The 17,542-nt window shown below is 38.7% G+C and overlaps 1 protein-coding gene across 3 annotated transcripts in view; it reads right to left on the bottom strand.

Moving 5' to 3' along the window:
• The window catches only part of grik2 (glutamate receptor, ionotropic, kainate 2), a 322,030-nt gene that overhangs the window by 145,552 nt on the left and 158,936 nt on the right, over positions 1-17,542 (bottom strand). For all 3 annotated transcript variants that reach the window (XM_053326627.1, XM_053326625.1, XM_053326626.1), the window contains exon 7: positions 629-772. In XM_053326627.1, coding sequence (XP_053182602.1) covers positions 629-772 — 144 coding nt within the window. The remainder of the gene's footprint in view (positions 1-628; positions 773-17,542) is intronic.

The following is a 17,542-nucleotide window of genomic DNA, read 5'->3' as shown; positions in this document are numbered from 1 at the left end:
TTAGAGAAGATTTACATGCTGAAAAACTAAAACTGGATGCTTCATTTAAATCTGTCCAGATTTATGTGCTTTGGGTTTGCAAACCTTCACCATTCAGTTCAGTTTATTTCTCAGCAGTCTTCTCATGATCTCTGCAAACTATAGACAAACAGGGTTAGAGAGCCCTAAATATAGGTTTAATCCCTGGCCTTTCAATGGACAGAACACTCTGGATTAGCTGCGCCAGCTTCACTAATGCAGTAAACTGTGGGAGCAATTACCAAAAATGTAGATAATATTGTGTTTTTTGTTACTGCGTGGATGATTAATACTGAAAATCAGAGAGAAGGCTCAAGATGGCTGCCATCCTCGGGGGAGTATGTGCTGTATGTACACACACACACACACACACACACACACACACACACACTAGAACAATGATTTCCATATAAATAAATACACTGATAAATCATTGCTATTTATTCATATTTGACTGGCTCAGCCTTATTTACATTCTGTCCCCATCTGCTTTCCTGAGAGCATGTGTTCTGTGTGTGAAGGTGCATGTGTTCTATGTGTGAAGGTGTATGTGTATGTTGAGGAGGAACGACAGAACGGGAGGGGGGGGCAGGTAGAGAGATGCATCTACCTCTTTGATGAGGGCCATGAAGCGGTTCCCAAAGCGCCAGGGCTTGTGTCTGTTGCACTGTAATGAGCTGACAGTGATCTGCTGAGACTGCTGCACAGCCACGGCCACCACGTGCACGGCATCGTACATCAGCGCGGCGTCCGTCTGCAAAGAGGAGGACAGAGGAGGGAGAGAGTGTGGTTAACATGGAGCGCTGCATGCAACAGATCAGAAAAATATCAATGCCATCATGGTGGAACCAGAGGCCTGAAGTATGGATCTGCATGTTTTCATGCTATGGGTACAATAACTGTGACTGTTTGATCATTTGAGACTTTTTTTGGAAAAATAGCTTTCAGCAAAAATAGTGATAATATTGAGCAAGGGGGGGGGGGGGGGGGGGAGAGAAAATCGAAGTATTAGCACAAAATTACAATGTAAAATATGCATGAATAAATCAAAATGAAAGAACAAAACAGTTCAACAGCTGCAGGGTTTGGCAAATATGTTAATGCCAGTTTCAAGCTATGTTAAATAGATTCCACGAGTGGGAAGTATGGGAAGAGTATTGATCACTGAGGTTTAAGGATTAACAGCTTGAGAATGTGTGTGTGTGTGTGTGTGTGGGGGGGGGGGGGATAGCAATCACAATCATGAGAAATAAAGGGGGAAAGAAAGAAAGGAGGGAATATATGCAGACTACATAGAGAATTCATTTGGGTGACATAAAGATGCATTTTTCACAGCATAACACAACATAAGCATGTGTATTTATTACGGAGTCTGGTGGCATGGTGTGTTCATGTGCATTCTAAAAACTGTGGAAAATAAAGGAATATCCACATCAAATTTATATTAAATTAAAACCAGCAACATTAGAATATTTTAAATTATTTTGCAGTATTGATGGAAATATACAGTATCTGAGTGACTTGTTAATGCATTTGCAATACCTGATATAAATATAGGGATTAGTAAAGCTAAGGTCAAATGCTGGCTGGTTTAAGGGTGTCGTTAACGTATAATAATCACCATAAAGAGGATTTCAATTTCAATCTCGGTCCATTTGGCTCCTTTCATCCCTTCAATGACAAGACTGCACATTCTATAATATACTTTAATATTCTTCCATGGTATGCTGTATAAATAAATGAAATCTGTCCCACTCATTGCTATAGTATTATAGAGTTGCAACTTTTCCGTCCCTCAGATCTTCATCAGGCAATTCAACATATAGAAAAGAGCTGCCTCAATCATCCAATAAGAGGACTTGAAAGATCACAGGCTAACTGATGAGCACCTAGGTTAATTCTAATGATGTGTGTCACCTGTCAGCCAACAGAGTGGGGATTAGAAGGAACAGAAAAAGATCAAAATTGGTAACATAATACATTTAAGGAGTTGATCGATAAATATCAGTGGTCAAAAATACAACATGGGTGCATGTTGTGTAAATAATAAATGAATCCTAGTCAAGAGTATTCAGCAAACCTGATGACACAAGATAACATGGTGCATTAGAACACATAAACATGTATATATATGACTAGCTGCAGCTCTTATGCACAGATGAAAAGGCAGCCAACACTCTCAAAGGCCTTTCAGAAAATATGTATACAGTCAATTGTGTGCAGAGTGGTTGATGCAACAGTGGAGTATATACAGTAATGATAGGATGCTATGCATAATTAACCCATGGCTGCAATGTTGGATGCACAATTGACAGCAGTGTTGTCAGCCACAGTTGGGTAAAGCTGTTGTGAGGATTGATGTGAACATGAGAGAGGAATCTACAGTAAATAAAGACACTGTTGAGTTCAGGAGCAGGGACTGGAAGTAAGAGCAATTTTCTCCATGTCAATTAAAATATGCTGTTGATAATACTCTTATTTATTACAGCCGCAAGGGACAATTCCAGCAAATTAAATAAGCAGCAAACAAAAGGCTCTCAAGCTCAGTACCTATATACACAAGATGCCTTTTTTTCCTGTCTGACTGTGCGCTGTGAGAACTTACTGTCTCTCTCTCTCTGTGAAATAGTCTTTGACAGTAAACAGTCGGTCAAAACAGGGGAGTGTTACTGAAGCTATCAGAGAAGTGCCAGTCATCTACGCTCCATGAAAGAAGCCTATAATTCTGCAGTTCCTCAAAAAAAAAAAAAAAAAAATCTAATTAGTGTTTGTCTCGCTTGATTGAAAAGCAATCAAAACAGCTCTCCACAGTTGTTGCATGGAAATCATGCCCTCGGGTGCTCGGGAAAGCATTGTCCTGCAGGAAAAATCACTCTCCAAACCTGTCATTTTTCCCTATTTGAGCTCTGATTGAGCATCGCAAGGTTACAGCTTAAAATGCCTGTTTGGCTGTAATAGTGCAGCGAAGACACTCCAGTGGCTATTTGAATTGTACGAGTGTGTGAGTGTGTGTGTGTGTGTGTGTAGCTCGATCCATATGCATGGTAGATGTCCAGAGATGTTTCAAAATCAATCACAGTCAATAAGCTTGCCTTCTAGACATGCAGACTGACTTCAGTGTGTGCCCACAGCAGTGTGAGGTATTAATAATCTGTGTTAGAAAAAGGTGTTGAAGCAAAGGGAGTGTGAATTTATTGCAGTGTGGGTGTCACCTACAGGCTGGTAAGTGTGTGTTGGAGGTTAGAACGGTGGTGTTTTGCAGATACTGGTGTCATGGAGCAGCGTTGCATGGATATGACTGCACGGTTACTATAGAACTGGCATTTGCTACACTGCCACAAGTCCAGATATTTGCCACGTATTTTTTTAAAATGCAAGTAAAATGTGTAAGGATCAGGCTAGAAGTAACACATCACCAAGATCAGATAAGTTCATCATCTGATAATGATATGAACCATATGTACAGTTTATACTGAGAGCGTTACATGAGGAAAGCTTAAAGACTGTATAAAGTGAATTCAGACATTTTCTTCTAAACACATTAAATAGGTCATAAACGTATTAATAAAAAAGGTGTAAAAAGCATTTCAACCATTTAGATTTGAATTGTGGAGCTAGGCTTCACAAACTGTGTTTCAACATTTCTGTGTTCAGGATTTAGTGGGCGGGTCTGAAAATCATAAACCCGCCCCTGCTGCTGTAGAGGTATAAATACATTTAGCGCATACTACTACTACAGTCTATAGTTAGCCAGTTAGCTGCCAAGTTAGCCTCCAAGCTACCAGCTGAGCTAGCCACCGAGCTAGCCGCCGAGTTAGCTGCCGAGCTGCCAGCTGAGTTACCCGCCGAGCTAGCAGCAGAAAGCTCTCCGTAGTGTCCATGTTTCTGGTAGAGGTGGTGACTTTGATTGACAGGTGACACTTGGTAGGGGGCGGGGTTTCAGCAAACTCGGCGGGTACTCCCACAGTGTTTGGCAGCAGAGAAAAAGACTGATTTTTACACAACTTTGAAGCCTAATTTCATATATTTGGTGATTTTTTTAATCATTCAAATTTGGCAGGGTGGTTAACAACACACTTTTCTGTGGTATGTCAAACTCAGAACACATTTATTCTTACTTTACACGGACTTTAAGGATTGTCGAAAATGTAGAGGGTGTGTTCGATGAATTCCATGGCAACCTGCTTGTTTCATTATATTGTATGTTTGTGGTACAACTAGACCTTGCAGACCAACTCACGCTGGCAGGGTGACTCTCTTTCTTTAACACATGACTGAAGCTTTCCTGATCTGTCAACTACTTGGTTGAGGTTAGGAAACATGTTGGTCGTGGTTAAAAGAAGCTAAAGTTAAGTGTTGGTAAGAGATGGGATGTAAACTGAGGTTTCCGAAGTTTTGTTGACCTAACCATCCTCCCTAACATATTTTGAGTGCTACACACTGCCTCTGCATTCACTTCTAATTATTCACACAACTCCAAGAGTTACTTGTCAGAAAAGTTTAAACACTGATCGTTTGGACTGGCCAAATTCTGTGATAGTTCTATTTTATCTGAACTTCTCAACACCACTTTAGTCCAACGCTACTGTGTGCAAAAGAGTTCAGCATGACTGCCAGCTTCATGGCAGCATGTCTTTCTCTCAGCGCTTAGGGCAACAGCTGCAGCTCTGTGATGTTCACACTGCCATCCATTCTCTCCACTATAAACCACACAGGCCTGCAGGAACCTCATAATAACAATGTGACACCCTGTCAGTCAATCACACCACTGATCCTGTGAACATGAGAAGTGGGATTTATCGTGTAGTAAAAGAGCTCGTATTGCTCGCCCACATAGCTGATACTCGCCTGCCCTGGCCTCAGTTCATGATTATTTGTATTTTGGAGGTTTATTAAAAAGGCAGAAATCGACAAAAAGACGTTCCAGTTGAAGCTTTTCAATCAATACCGTGTCAAAGTTAAGAAAGTATTCCACAAATTAAATATGCTCTTAATTAAAATAAGCAGTCAAATGTATTCAAGCAGTGTGCAGGAGTGAGTGAAGATGAACCGAGGCTTGCTGGAGGAGTTCTGGCAGCAGAGGTTTGTGTGTGCCTCTCTGCCTCTCCCTGGTGCGAAGCCTCACAAGTACCCGTCAGGCAGACTCGCAAATGATTTAGCAACACCGGCACTTCACTCTATAAACATCTCATTAAAATCAATTATGTCACTCCTGAATGAAATTAAAGCTAAACGCTTTAAAAGCTGCTTTTCCCTTGTGTCAGCCAATATGAGCATTACCCCTGACGCTGTCTATTTTTCCACCTCATTGTTGCCTCCTCTCTCTCTCTCTCTCTTTCTCTCTCTCTCTCTCATCTCACAGAGAGAGGGAGAGAGATTTATTAAATCTCCTAAACTCAGATTGATTTCAACAGTTTTATGAATTGTTAAAATGCCCAGGCCTGATTTGGCGGTTGGAAAAGATTCCCCGCCCACCCCGACTCTCCCCACTAACCAACTAGCGCATCAACATCGCCATGGAAACAAAATGGCAAGAAATAGCTTTTCTCCTGGCTGGGGTTGGGGTCTATGTTATCTCAACACAGCCCAGCAAGAGCTCACTTGAATTAACTTGAACCTTAACTTAGCCACTATCAGCAGTTAGTTGCACATTTTTCAATTTAATGCAATTGAATCCATTTTCAATTAAGTTCTTTCAACATTAAAACACGATTCGGGGCCAGATTTACACGAAGCAGTAGTGCAGGTTTGGAATTTAATTTGACACTTTTTCAATACAAGGACTGCAGCACCTTCATCAGACTAAATCTGTCACTGTTATCTATATGTTCTCATGTAGTCATTCAATACAGAGGAAAAGATGCAAACCTCACTTATAAAATCCTATTATAAAAGTAGAAATCACTGCACTCAGCCAAAACACATAGAAGACTTGGTGCGTGTAACTTAAGTTGAAGTTCAGACCACAAATCAATTTAATATTGGGGAGAAAAAAAACAACAACAACAAAAAAAAACATTTTGGCTCCTTCCTCTCCTGTTTCCTGGTTCCAACAACGATGAATGTCAAACTACTTATGTGTGGGTGGGGGTGTGAATCCCATTTTGTGCTTGAAGTCACATCCACAGCCAAGTACTGGTTTGTTAATTAGCAACATGGTCCACAATAACGTATACTATGGTATTAACAGTATGATCAAATATTCACCACTGTTTCCAGTAGCTTAAATTACAAATATCTCATGGTATAATCCAGCATGTTGTTCAACTCTAATCTAAATGTACTCTAGTTCTGTTTTATGATACTGGTTTGTTTACATCTCTCAGTTTTTTTGTACAGTGAAAAGTAAAGCTGGGCCTGTTTTGTTTTTTTCCTCAATGTTTACTGCTTTTTGGCCAAAGGTCTCTTAATGGTTTAATAAAGCCCTTGACTATATATGGATTTTCTTGATAGAATAACTAACTGGGAATACATGGGTTAAATACAGTATTTGGGCCTAATTGTCTCTTCATTTTAAGTATACATGTGAGAAATCAGAGGTTACTCCTACACTTCATGCTAAGTAGGAGTGACTTTTATTCTTATAACTACTGTGGCTCTTTAGACCATTTAAGTGCAATTCTTGCTTCTATGCTAATTGCATAATATACAGAAAAGAACATGACTTATGTGAGGATTCAATCAAAAATGTGTATAACTCATACAGTAACTGAATCTGATTCCTATAAAAACCAATAGGAACCCAATATATCAATCTAAGTGTACTGAAATAAAGTGCACTGATGCCCATGTTCTTTTTGTTTTTTTTTGTTTTGTTTTTTCTTCTAAAAAATTACATCATATTGCATGTGACTGTTGCCCAAGAAACAAAACATAAACAAAGGAACAAAATGACAGAGGTCAATTCTAGCCCTTCCTAAAATTTCAGAATAGGGGAAAATGATGGATTTATTTCGAAGTTCCTCAAGGAAACATGATGCCAGTAGCAAGCATCCAGGATCTAAGGCTGGTAATAGCAGAAAAAAAAAGAAAAGGGAAGGGTGGGTTGGGTTGGGGAGGGGGTGGCGGGGGGATTTTTTATAGCTGATTCCTTAAGCGGTGAAGGGTGGCGGGCTGCAGTCAGAGCTCTGCTGGTCACGTAGAAAGCTGTCGTCACGCTGCTCTGGCTCTTTTGATTGAAACATAAACACCTTGAGAGATGAGGCCACACTTAGGAACAAGCCAGGGAAAGTAGGTATAGGAAGACTGTGTGTGTGTGTGTGTGTGTGTGTTAGTGTGTTAGTGTGTGCGAGTAGAAGGTTTACCACTAGACCGAGCCCAGGCCCCCTCCTCCCTGCTACTTGAAGGGATTAAAAATTGAGCATGTTTTGTACTCTTTTGGAATCTCTCAGAGGCCTTAGTCATGACTAGGTCACTCACTGCCATCAGCTATTGCTATTCTCAGCACTGTACACACAAGCTGTACTGATATGTCATAAATTATTTTATCCAGAGAATTTTGGTACATTCCCTGGTGTCAGGAAGGACACAAGTAGCTAAAAATGAGTCAGTTACCTGGCTGTATGTGTGCTTGCATCCTGATTTAAGGAATAATATGCTGAGTTTGGAAATGTGATGCGTCATTTCAATGAAAATGACCTGATTTCACCATCAGCATCAGTGTGGTGAACAGCTCCTGGTTATATCTAATAAACATACCAGATTAATAAAAGCACAACTTCAACTGAAATGAAATCAGACCTCATATCTATAATGATTCAAGATTAATTCAAACACAGGCCTAACAATGTATTAAATCTATATTAAGACCAGTTGAAGCAAAACTAAAATGACTCCAATGAAAGATTTTGTCCTCATACTTGAAAACAAAAGTTGCCTGACTGTGTAATAGAAGACAGCCTACTCTCCTCTATCTGTCTAATGGTTTCCTTAAGTTTAGAAAACTAAAAGTACTTGGTTATGGTTAGAGAATTATTGGGGTCAAGTTTTAAAGTTAGGAAAATATTACTGTCAAGCTATAAAGAAACCAACATGGACTGTTATTAGAAGAAAACTCAAATGTGATCTCCAATGACACACTTCATTAATTCAACCCTCCACTTCAGCTTCTGTCCCAAGAGCTTTTGTAAATGTATTAACGCCATCGCACTACTTCTGTCTTTCTTTGCTTCTCAAAAAAGACATTCATCACAAATCATTTAATAAATGACCAATACTGAACACACACACACACACACACACACACACACACACACACACACACACACACACACACACACACACACACACACAGTTAAATTAGAGCAGCATAGGTCATTTTGTTGCCATTTCTGTCACAAATAAGGATAATGTGTTAAGCAGTCTGAAAGTGACATGATGCTAAACAAAGAAATTGAATTAGACTCAGCAGATACATGTAACTGTAGAGCAGGTTAGTGTTCTCACAAACACATGAAGACAGACAACATAAATACTGTAAGGTGTGTGCTAATGTAATGTGTATGCAGGCAAACACGCAGAGATATTAAATCAGACAAATGCTGCAGAGCTTCCGTGACTGTAAGACCTGGCGTATCCATCATATGTAGATGAGTATAAACATCATAATTTATATGAATGTGTGCATGTGCTGTATGCAGTGACAGCCAAATTAAGCTCAGAGGAGAGGAAATGGCAAGAATTTTAGTCAACAAAATGTAAACAAGGTGTTAAATATAAAAATAAGAAAGGTGCTAAATGTTTTTATCTGAACTCAAACAATAAAATGCTGAATTGTGTCCAGTGGTTATTTGGAGGAATGATACTAGAGTGTGGAAGTTGTGTGAAACTTCACAGCTAAAGTGTAAAAGTCAGAGTTTCACAATAATAACACCTACTCAAATAAAAGATAAAAAGTTTCAAAATGCTATAACATGCAGCGTGCAGTTCAGAGGTTAATGAAACTTCTGTTTTTATATTGTATAAAAGTCGACTTTTGTCCTATTTTTAGTGGCATAGACATGAAAAAGGAAGAACAAAAAGTATGCTTGTTAACCCCTTACAGTACATACTGTTGGGGTCTGTTGACTTTTCCTAAAGTGGTCAAAAATGCACAAAAATTTAAATATTTAAAATATTTTAAAATGTTATACTTTTGTATAGGTACTACACAGTTGTGTCCATTGAGTCTGTTCTGTGTCAAGTTTGATCCGTATCTATTGCCATGTGTTTTAGTGAAATGAATAGTTACTAGTTTTAATAAGATAGTAGTTTTTATGATGTAGCAGTGAAGACTGATGGCTCTAATGGTTATACAATAAACCCCACACTTCCATAAATCACACATTTATTCATCAGTAGGGTTGCAAAGGGGTGGAAAATTTCCGGAAAGTTTCCGGTAAATTTCCATGGAAAGTTAAGCTGGGGAATTTTGGAAATATTCCAAATTGGAAACTTTCCATGGGAATTATGTGAATTTCTGTGAATTATAGGAATTAAATGGGAATTTATGGCAACTGAGGGTAATTTAGTGGAAAGGTATTTGATCATCATTTGATTGATTAATTGGATAAAAAAAGTCCACCCGTTCATTAGAAAACAAAACATTATTTTAAGTTGACGATAAAAAAAGGTGCACAATGTCGCTTGATGTCCCTGAGCTGTTGAAGTTATATTAAATTATAAAATTAGTTATAATTTAATATTAAAAAACAACTAAATGTTATTATTCTTAATGGTTTTACACACAAAATACAACGTGTCTGTGAAGCTCAAGGTTCAAAAGTCTAGCTTCAAGTTGTTGTGTGCTCTGCTCAAACGTGTGGTCCAGAACTGTAGAAATCATCTGTGCATGTGATGGAGGAATGCACAGTGCATGTAGGGGGCGTGGCCTCAGTAGCCCTGCAGTAAACAGTGTGCTATGTGAGCATGTGATAGCATAGATATTCAACTATACTGCATGATATCTGGTTGTTTTAGTCAGGATTATGCTAAAATATTATTTTACACAACTATATTTAAGTTCCCTAATAAGAACATAGCTACAGTTCAGTAAATTCCCGGTTTATTTAGTAAATTCCCATTAATTCCCGTTAATTCCCATGGAAAGTTTCCAAGTTTGAAAATTCCCGGAATTTTGCAACCCTATTCATCAGTCAGAATGACTATTGATGCTTTCTAAACAGATCTGTGGTTCAAGATAGACATTTTTTATGAGGGGAACATACTGCGAAGGTGTAGAATATGAACAGTATGTAAGGGTTAAATATCAGAAGCACTAGTGTTGGTGTCTGTGTTTGATTGACAGCGTACGGCAGGCTGCCAGATTGCCGGCGTTACACCATAGAACAGAGATAAAGTAAACAAACTGCAAACGACTAGCTGTCAGTCATGAACACAGCATGTTGTTAGCTGTGGCATTGAAGAGTAAGAATCACATCAGCATTTAACTGGACCAAAGTGACATTTGCAGGTATGTTTACATGCTGTTTAATGTACTGCATCTGAGCAGCTAATTAGCCTGCTAACTGACATTAGCAGGGCACTTTTCCCTGGTGAATGATTGTTTGGTGGCTCGTTCAATAAGCTATGTGTATGTGTGTTCATGTTTTTAGGTAAGAAGGAGCCTTTAGTAAGAAAGTGTTGTTCATAGTCTGGCTATTGTGCTGTGTATCAGGATGCAATCAGGCTCAGTGTGACTGTCTGCTCTGCCTATGATAGAATGTCATGTTACTGCTTTATGGAAGATTAAATAGACTGTAGGGAAGCAAGTTTTCTATCTATGTAAACAGATGGCCAATGGTTTAATGTCAAATCAATGCAAAACTAAACCAAAAACTATTCCAAGATGACAATGCCAGGATACATGGGGCTCAAATTGTGAAAGAGTGGTTCAGGGAGCATGAGACTTCATTTTCACACATGGATTGTCCACCACAGAGTCCAGACCTTAACCCCATAGAGAATCTTTTGGATGTGCTGGAGAAGGCTTTGCGCAGTGGTCTGACTCTCTCAACATCAATACAAGATCTTGGTGAAAAATTAATGCAACACGCTTATTGAAACAATGCCGCAGTGAATGTGTGCTGTAATCAAAGCTAAAGGCGGTCCAACAAAATATTAGAGTGTGTGGCCAGGCAGTGTATATTCTCCCTTTTCCTTCTTCTTCTTACATTTTTCATTCCTCTACAGGATAAGTGATACGTCTACTGTAGAAATGTTAAAATCCTATTTAGCCAATGATTCACTTCCCCCCTTTAGTCCAGGAAAAGTCAACTAAATTCATGCCAGCAAAATTCATGCAGTTGGCATACCAGCAAAACCTCCCCCCCCTGGGTCCCTCACAAAGACAAATCTGGTCATCTGTGCATATCTGTGTGCTGCTACATGCATTCCTTGTAGACACCAACCCAACATTGTAACAGACCCTCTATGTCTGTTACAATGTGTAGACTGGACCTGACCTTTGATTCCAAGAAAGAACATCCCTCTGTGTCCTTTATTGTCTTGGAATGCATTTTATATATGAGAGGCTATGTTGACACTCACTCTATTCATAGCTTAGAGGTCACTTTCCTTTTTTAAGGAGTATGGCTTGCTTTGATTTTGGATTGAATAAAGATGGTTGCATTTCTGTGCCAGCTATGGTAACTATTAGCTTGTTCTTACATCATTCCAAATAAAGCACTAATGCTGTGGCTGCTTTAGTAAACATCAATTATCTCACAGACTTAGAGTGATGGACACAGTTTTCTGATTTATTATATGGCAACGCTATAGAATTTTAGCATTATAAATAACGCACTACCAGATCAGAAAGAATTAACCTATTAAACTGCACTTCAGATGACACTCAGCTGACCTACACCAACCATACAATGAGCAACACACAAGAATAATTAGCACCAGTTTGTCAGAGCTTGTGTATCAGTGATTTTCACCATTTCAACCAGATAAAGAAAAGCCAATTCAGCCTGAATGTCCAACTGCAGACCAGTACAGCAGCTCTGCTAGAAATTCTATATTTTTGAAGTTTATACATTTTGTATTGTTGTTGTTGGCATTGTCAAGAAGGTAATTCTGCTTCATGTTTATTATTGAAGTCATAGTGGGTGGTGTATTAGGGTGCATTATATTCAATGGTGTTCATAATATTTTGTCCACTCCATTAACATATATGACGGGGGCAAAAAAAAACAACCTCAGTAATACATTTACAGTAGAATTATCACCATTTTAGACAACTTTAACAAAAACTGAAAATGTATAAACTTAAAAAAAACAGAATTTAAAATCAGAGCTGTTGTATTAAATGAAGTTGCACAGGTACATAATGAATTGGCCAGTGAGTGTAAATTCAAATTCAAAATGCAAAACGTAAACTACTGAAATTAATCATGTTTAGCTTATCTCTGCACAAACAGAACAATTGTATATGTAGTTTTGAAGCTAGTTGCCTACTGGAACTACCACATTATACTACTTGTTGAACAACAGAGGGCTGCAGTCACCAAATCCAAAACCAAACATGCACTGTATCTCTCAGACATCATTTGTCAAAATGATTAAATATTCCTTTAAGTTTAGGCATCTCAGAAACACTGATATGCATATTCCAGGTCAGAGATGTTTAGTGAGGTTATGTGTATCTTATTATTCCATGTACTATAGATGTCAAAATGAACTTGTGTATCAGAAAATCAATGCAACAGTGAGAAAAAGAGGGAGAGCTTCATATTTATATGCATACTATTCTGTGTAATATGTTATGCAGATTGTGTAATATTTTAATATATGACAGTGATACAGTGTTGGTTACATTATTATGCTATGTGTATTCAATTCAAGTTGAATATTAGCACAAATAATTAGTTTCCAGTAGAGTCTTAATATAACTACAGAGCATTCAAGTGTTTGATGATCATGTTTCTATGGATAAAACATGCCCTAGATATCGGCTTATATTCATTTTACATTTTTATTTTACTCCTCTTTTTATGTTCATTTCTTAAAATAAATTCCTTAAAATAGCACACGCAGGGGGAAAAAAACAGAGTCTGATCCCTCCATCCGACATGAGCAGCAACACCATTAAAGAGACGACAGTGACAGTGAGAGAGGGAGAGAAGAAAGAGCATGTCACTTATTCCCTCCATTAGCTTCATTAGTGCAGGAGGATGAGGCAGATTAAGACCGCAGCGGGTTGGATGATGATGCGATTTGGCAGGGTTATCTGTTATTTCAGGCCCAGCCATTTTGGCGCCTCTGTTTGGGCTGGGTTATAATGTGATGTGATGCCCGGGCCCTCGGGGGCCTCGCTGCTGTTGCTACCAGCCTCTCTGATTAAAATCTGCTCTCACCAGCCAGCCTCAGTCTGGATGCCCTCACGCTCCCGTTCCCATCCAGCACCACAAAGCTTTCACTTCCCATCCCACATGATGTTTCAGCACGGTGCCATGCAGTTTAAGGCCAGACACTTCACATGCTCACACCTGTGCACTATCCACAGCTCCGCACACAAATCACAGCTTGTACACAAAGGTTAAGTAAAAATAGATCAATGTTTCATTTGTGCTCAATATATTTTTTTCAGCTTTATAAATTGTGTGTCATGTAAAAGAATTGAAACGTACACAATGGTCCCTTTTGGAGTGTTAAATGACTAATGCATGATTTATAAATCCTTTAAGCTTAATATATGCAGAACCATTTCTACTGACACCTCAGTTTATGGGCCGGCCATATGTTTTATCATCTGTGTCTGCAAATGACTTAAAGATATGTGTGCTGCCATACTGTCCTACATGACTGTACTAAAGTCTGGTTGTACTGCATACATGTTGATATTTTATACACATCATTACTATTGCTTCTATTTCATTGCAAAACAAATCAGTGGTGAGAGAGTGAATATGTGTGATTTTAACTGCATTGCTGGCATGCACAGGATCCTCCATCATACCTTGGTGCAGTTAAATGTGTGCAAAGTGAAATGCTACAAATTCATAAGATGCAAGTTAGCACGTGCTGGGTTATAAACTGGATGAATCATTACCAAATCTATAATCTAGATCTAATTTATCTATCATTAAAAAAGGTCTTATTTGTGTGTTACTAGTTTAAGGGTTAGGGTTGATGATGTTGGATTTAAAACATATAGTACATATACACGGACTTTAAGCTGATAATATTTCATTAAATGTTACTTAATAATGGTATTTGTAACCATTTTATTTAACTAGAACAAAAAGGTTTCTGTTGGTTTCTGTTTCCTTTTGTTTATTCACCACATACTAGAAGCAGTGACCACAGCTTACATCTCAAAGCATTAGCTGATATTGCCATTAACCCTTGTGCCTCACTTCAAACACTGTGTTCCTTAGAGTTCCTTAGGAATAACAATGTCCACGTCAAAAGACTGCCATAAAAACATTATAAATTCATATTTTTTTAACCAACATCAGTCCTGATAATAAATATCAAATACTTCAGGATTTTAACCCTTACAATGCCAGTTAGTTTACATATAACACTTTTTTTAATGAAAAAAACAAAAGACAAAAAATGAATTATTTTCCATATACTAAATGCAGTGAAGTGAATCATTTTGGGGGTGATTATCACAGTCTGGGATATGTCAATGATTAGCAACATCAGATTTAAAAAAAACCTCCCTCTGGGATCCTTAGGGACAAAAACGTCCACATTGAAACCCATTGACACTACATTTTTGAACCAAAAAGGACTCTTTCATGCATTCCTGTGTTCTGGGCTGTTATTTCCAAGCCTAGGCTTCAAAACTGTAGGTTTTTTGTTTTGTTTGCGTGTTTGTTTTTTATGCCCACACCTGATTTCCATCCAAACTCAAGCCCTCACATTCCCTGATATACAGAGGATATTGCTTCACTATCAAAGTCCTGAGCAATATGAGCAGTAGGAGCAGTAAATGAACTATGGCTGTCTCTAGATGCAGTTTTCATCCATCCATCTTACACATTTCTGACACACTTCAGTTTAGTAATCTTTTTAGGTTTAAAAGTCTATGTTATTCCCACCTACAAGTGTTCAGGTCCAAGTTCCGCCAAAACACACCTGCGCCCCGGCAGCACTGTGGCTAAACACACAAAACAAAGAAGTGAAGTTGATGCTGTTGCACTGCAGATATGTTTGTGTTGACAAGGTGTTTGAGCTCTAGTATACTCGCTTTTAGCAACACATTGTGTGTGTGTGTGCGTGTGTGTGTGTGTGTGTGTGTGTGTGTGTGTGTGTGTGTGTGTGTGTGCGTGCGTGTGTGTGTGTGTGTGTGTGTGGCTACTCTGCTGTTAATGCTGTGCTTCCTCAGAAATGAATGACCGGCATCTGCAAAATGCAAATACATGCATGTAGTGAGGGCAGTATGTCAGGATGTGAAATAAGATCTCTTTATTCTATTCATACAGCTATTTAAAACAGATATCATTTGAATGTAACCTTTACTCTGCCAACATTAACAGCAGACTATGTATCACTATTTCTCCCACAGTTGAGAAAGTACAGAAAACAGCTTTTAGACCAGTGTGAAAAAAGCACCACTGTTCTCATATAGTGTTATTATATCTAAATAAACTTAAATGAATGATAAATTTGGTGTGTCTCTGGTCTGAACCGTGTCAGAGTGTAGAGGAATGAGTTTGTCGCAGTTGAAGGGGCAAATGAAGGTGACAGAGATGCAAAGTCTCCGACCGCTCCTGTCAGTCACTGTGGCTGGAGTAGCTGAAATGTATTCTGGGATGCAGCTGAGAAAAAAAAAAAAGAAGAGGTGGGTGTCGAGCTACACGAGGGTTACACCAGAGTCTCCCTGCGGAGTCTCTCCAGATAATGAGACACGACTAATGTCACTAATTGGTGCTTAAATGAATAGTGTCTGCTTATTGGACTACTTTGTGTATTAAGGGTTTGACCACTGTACTCCATGTGGACACTTTGCTTAGTAGAGCCTTTTTGTGCAAGATCACTGCTGCAGATATCATGTGACCTATAAAAAACAGCATATGTATAGAGTTTGAGAGCAGGGGTGAGAGGTTTAATTACTGTTCAGTTCAGTGTGGAAATGGGCCAGATGCTGATTTAAAGGAGTGTGAATGTGGTATGATGGTCAGGGCCTGCTGGGATTTTAACTCAGTGTCTGGAAAATCCACACAGAGGGACATCTCAGCCCAAAATACAGTTGAAATTGATGAACTATGACTGAAAGTGCCTTCAACTAACAGGACCAAGCAGTCAAAGTGAGTTAGTGAACATAAAAAAAACTAGAAAAAGAGTCAATGGAATGGTGGCAATGTCTTAATGCAGCTTCAATTAACTCTGGATTGACTAAACCAGTAAATTGAAATAGTTTTGTTTACAGTTTCCAAAAGATTTTACTGTCAAGCTCAACTTTTAACTTTTGTAAGATATACTGACATTGGTCCTTTTTGTCACATCATTTATGAAATAAGCCTTATCATTTTAGCCACAAGTTCATGACACTATCTTTTGAAAATGCTCAATGTGGATAAGAAGTCGTTCAGATGCTTAGAATAGAGAATAGCTCCATGGCACCTGAGCAAACAGCAGGTTGATATAGTTGAAAGGTCCAGAACAAGCTAATAAATGGAATCTGGAGTTGAGATTGCTTTGTAATCTTGTCTCTGTGAGTTTATAGAACTCTTTGTGATCATCAGAGAAAATAAGAAAGGTGTCCAGCACATATTCACTGCTGTTCAGTCAGTACATGGCAAATCATAAATGGACTGTACTTTTCTAGTCTTTTTGACCACTCAAAGCAGTTTTACACTACATGTCTCATTCACCCATTCACACACATTCATACACTGATGACAGGAGCTACCACACAGGGTACCAACCTGCTCGTCAGGAGGGAGACTAACCATTCACACACCATTGGTGCAGCCATTGGGGGCAGTTTGGGGTTAAGTATCTTTCCCACTGGAGGAGCCGGGAATCCAACCACCAATCTTCTGATTGTTGGATGACCTGCTCTACCTCCTGAACCACTTTTGTCCAGATCATTTGGAAACACAAAGTATATTGGATCTATGCTGATGACACACTGTTACAACCAATCCTTGCCCCCTGCATTAAAGGCATGGAAACATTAAAATGTCCAACAATATCCTTCAACTTGATAATTCTACTTTGACATTGACACATTGACAGAACATTGTAAAAAACAATCACTGTGAAACATCTTGATGAATAGACTTTGATGAATTAATGTTGTTTGGGGGGAAAAGAGGATTTTCATCCTGTTATACTCACTTCTTCTTGCTACAGTTCACTCTGTAGAGTTTTATTGGTAGAAACTGATCCAAATCAAATACTGGCATTGTGCGGCTTCAAAAAAAAAAAAAGAAAAAGCATAATATAGATATCGACCTTCAAGAAGCCATATCACTCAAAGCCTTTATACACTATCAACTTTGCAAAGCAAACATAAAACAATTTAGAAATAAAAGAGCAGACTGTGAGATGGGAGCAAAGCAGACTGCCTCCAGGCTCTTGTTTA

Source organism: Scomber japonicus, chromosome 10 (genome assembly GCF_027409825.1).
Source record: "Scomber japonicus isolate fScoJap1 chromosome 10, fScoJap1.pri, whole genome shotgun sequence".
Taxonomy (NCBI): Eukaryota; Metazoa; Chordata; class Actinopteri; order Scombriformes; family Scombridae; genus Scomber; species Scomber japonicus.
This window is presented reverse-complemented; position numbering and strand designations above follow the sequence as displayed.